The sequence below is a fragment of the Strigops habroptila genome, chromosome 4 (genome assembly GCF_004027225.2).
Source record: "Strigops habroptila isolate Jane chromosome 4, bStrHab1.2.pri, whole genome shotgun sequence".
NCBI classification, from domain to species: Eukaryota; Metazoa; Chordata; class Aves; order Psittaciformes; family Psittacidae; genus Strigops; species Strigops habroptila.
Genome location: NC_046358.1, coordinates 17,483,825 through 17,487,626, shown reverse-complemented (window position 1 = coordinate 17,487,626; position 3,802 = coordinate 17,483,825). Strand labels below are relative to the sequence as shown.

General features: G+C 61.9%; 1 protein-coding gene across 1 annotated transcript; it reads right to left on the bottom strand.

Moving 5' to 3' along the window:
* Positions 1 to 537: 537 nt before the first annotated feature.
* On the bottom strand, positions 538 to 3,226 carry SIX6 (SIX homeobox 6). The gene is made up of 2 exons (XM_030483158.1): positions 2,496 to 3,226; positions 538 to 1,385 (listed from the first exon to the last, which is right to left on the bottom strand). The coding sequence occupies exons 1-2, from the start codon at positions 3,065 to 3,067 to the stop codon at positions 1,217 to 1,219; spliced, it is 741 nt and encodes a 246-aa protein (XP_030339018.1). The 5' UTR covers positions 3,068 to 3,226; the 3' UTR covers positions 538 to 1,216.
* Between the last annotated feature and the right edge of the window lie 576 nt (positions 3,227 to 3,802).

Below are 3,802 nucleotides of genomic sequence, written 5' to 3'. Positions count from 1 at the left end.
CGGAAGCGGGTGGTGGGCACAGCCCCCGGCACATCACAGGGGTTGGGATTTGGGGTTATTTCCCCTCCGTTCCAGCCCTTGCCGGGCATGGAGGGCTGTTAATTCCGCATCTTCTCCATGCATTTGTCAGGTGAGGGAGGAAGCTTGGTTTTTCCCGGCTGGGCTGTCCCCAGCCATTCACCCTTCCCTCCTTTCCCCCCCCCCCCTTTTTTTTCTCCTCGTCCCTGTCCGAAAATTCGCCGCCGATAATCCCCAAAGCCTCGGCCTCTGGGAGAGGAGAAGCTGCGGAGATGCCTTCTCCTTCCCTTCCCCGGTTTCCCCGATCCTCCGCCAGCTCGGGTCCCGATCCCCTCGCCTCATCCCGCCCTCCCCCGGCTCCCTGCCCTGCAAAGACATCACGCCGGTCCCGAGGACCCGGCTATTTCGGTTGCTGCCGAGCTGATGCTGAAATCCCCGTGGACTCGGAGATGTGCTCTGTGTAACCTGGCGGGCTTGAGAACCGACACCGTCATTTCAAAGCAGATGCGAGGGTCGTTCATCAAATATTTTATTATGGGTTTAGGCTGCTTCATACAGTTTCGTCCTGCACATGCTCTACAAGTCACCTGTGCACACAGAGAACAAGCAAAAAATAATAATAATTAATAATAATAATAGAAAAAATCTACCATAGCAATCCCTTAAATAAGTAAATAAACATATTATATATTTATATAAAAAAACCTCCAAATTTAAAGTAATTTAAAGTAAAGTAAAACCCAACCAAAAGAACAGCGTCTTTTCAACATGAAACACCCCCGTGGAATAAGGGCAGCGCTCAGACATTTTGCGACTTGGCATTCGGGGTTTTTTGTTGTTGTTTTTTGTCGTGTGTGGTGTTTTGTTTTTTGGGTTTTTTTTAATATTTTCTGGGCTTCCTTTCTTTTTTTTTTTTTTTTTCCTTTTCCCCCTCTTATCATTTTGGGGTTTTTTAGGCATCAACTCTGCAAATCCTTAGAAATAAAGGCGACAACGATTTTTACCACGTTTTTTGATGCAGTCTGTTGCGGGCCTGGGAGGGCGGCGCGGGCGGGCGGCCTGTGGCCGGGGAGCGCCCCGTACCCCGGCTTTGGCCATCGCGGCCGGGCGATGGTGAGCCCGGCTGCCCCGGCCGCGTCGGGAGGCACCGGTTAGCTGCCCCCCCTCCCCGCTGCCCGCTGTTTGCCGTGGTGGTGGGTCAGATGTCACATTCACTGTCGCTGGATGTGATGGAGATGGCGGAGGTGGCCGCTTTGCTGGAGAGGCTGGCTGCGGGGCTGGAGGCGGCCCCCCCTGCTTCCCCGCCGCTCTCCTCCTCCGCTTGCAGCGAGCGCACAGAGCCCTGCGTTAGGATCTGCTGTTGCAGCCTGAAAGGAACCGGCACACACACAGCATGACCGCCCGGCCCCGCGCCCCGGGACCGGCCGCAGCCCCCCGCCTCCCCGCCGGGACTCTCCCGACAGCCCCCCCGCGCCGCTGCCCCCACCTCTAGCTTACACCACTTAGCCTTGCCAGTCTGGAGGCTCTGCCCGAGGAATTGGGTGCCCACCCCAGGGCCGGCCCCACTCCGCGGCCGGCACACCCGGGAGGCGGTTGTCTCTGTGTGCGTGTGTCCCTCCGCAGCCTGCCCCCCAAAACTGGGCCTCATCCGAGAGCTCGGTAATTCCCTGCAGCATCTCCCGGACGGCGAATCCCCTCCCAGCAGGCCTGACATCTGCCCTCTCCGCCCATAGAATGGGCTGCGGGTGACAGCACCCGTTTCCCCGACGTATGGCCGCCCGCCTGCGCTCAGCAGGGCTGCGGGGTGACAAGTGGGGACACTCCCACCCCGGTGCTGGAGGGGGGATAACGGGGGACCGGAGTCCCTTCCCCGCTCCCCAGGACATCTGCTTGTGCCGGAGTAACACCGAGATTTTGTTCTTTCAGATTAAAAAGAAGAAGAAAAAAAAAAAAGAGGAGGAGAGAAATAAGAAAAATATCCCAAGAAATGGTCCCGGCTGGCTCCGGAGGAGTTTAGGTCAAGGCAGCTCCCCGCAAAAGAGCAGGGCCCCAAAGGGATATTGCCGGCTCTGCTCCGGCTGGACATATATGAAATAGGTTCCTATATGTCCAGGCAAAACTTTGAAGGGAGGGTTCTCTCCGCTCGGCCGCTGAATGCGGCCCTTCTGCCGGCGGGTCCTGCGGGCTCACGGCAGCTCCACCAGCCGGGTGGGCCTTTGTCCCGCTCCCTGCGAGCGGCCAAGGGGAACCCCCCTATTAGAAGTAAATAAACAGATAAAAAGCCGTCGGGTTTTCCCGTTGCTCCTACGTTATCCCGCTGCATTTCCCGGGGAGAAACTTCCCGGGGTCGTTTTCCCGTCCCCGCGGCGGGGTTGTCTGGGGCCGCGCTGCATCGCACCGGAACCCCTGGCCCCGGCGAGCGAAGCCTCCCTGGGTAGGGGGTGACCTGTGCCCCGGCGGGACGGGCAGCACCTTACCTGTTCTTAGCGGCTGCCGCCCTGTCCCTTTGCCTGCGGTTTTTGAACCAGTTGCCCACTTGCGTGGGGGTAAGTCCCGTGGCCTGAGCCAGTTCCCGCTTTTTGCTGGGGTTGGGATAAGGGTCCTGCAGGTACCACTCCCGCAGCAAATGCCTCGTCCGCTCCTTGAAGCAATGTGTCTTCTGCTCGCCGTCCCAGATGGTGCGGGGCAGCGGGAACTTCTTCCTCACCCGGTACTTGTCCACCGGCCCCAGGGGTCGGCCCCGCAGCTTCTCCGCCTCCTGGTAATGCGCTTCCAGCCAGAGCGCTTGTAGTTTGGCGTGGGACTCCTTGGTGAACTTGTGGTTCTCTAGGATGTGGTAGAGCTCCCGGTAGTTCCCCGTGTGGAAGGCCACGATGGCCCGGGCTCTCAGCACCGACTCATTCTTGTTGAGGGCCTCGCAGGCCGCGGGGGCCACGGGCAGGGACCAGAGGAAGCGCCCCAGGCGCTCGATGTCCCCGCTCTCCTCCAGGGTCTCGCAGACCCCGGCCACCTGCTGCGGGCTGAAATTGAGGATAGGCAGCTGGAACATGGAGGCGGCGCCGGGCTCCGCTCCGCGCTCCGCGCTCCCCCGGCGATGCCCGCACCGGGAAGCGGGCAGCGGCCCCGGCGCCCGCCCCTCGCTCCGCTTGTGCCTCCTCCGGCACCCGCGGAGCTGCCGCGGGAAGGACGGCGGAGGGCGGAGAGGCGATGGGGAGCGCTCGGCGGCTCCGGCGACTGGGGGCGGTGGGCAGGGGCGAGGCGGAGGAGGATGGAGCGGGGGGAGGGCAGGCGGGCGGGGAGGGGGGAAGGGAGAAAAAGGAAGAGGAAAAAAAAAGGAAAGAAGAAAAAAAAAGGAAACCAGAAAAGGCACAAGCCGGCTCCGCGCCGCCGCCGCGCTGCTGCGGGAGCGCCTGATTTGCTGCCGGGCTCGGCAGATTGGCTCCCGGGTTTCCATGGCGGGGCTGCCACTCACTGTCAGCCGCTGCCAATCACGGCGGAAGGCTCCGCGCCGCCGCCGGCGGCACCTCCCCGCCCGCTCCTCGGGGCGCCCGTCCCGTCCCGCTCCCCCGGGGCCGCCGCCCGGGCAGGGGCAGAGCAGGGGAAGGGGGGCACCGGCTGCGGTTTGCTGCCGGGAAGTTAGAGGCAGCGGTTCCCGCGAAGGAATGGCCGGTACCCCCTTGCACCCTCCCCAGGAAAGCTGTGGGGTCCGGCCTGGGGCTGCACGCACAGAGCTCCGCACACCGCGGGTTGGAGAGGAGCATAAGGCAGAACTGAGAAACCAGAT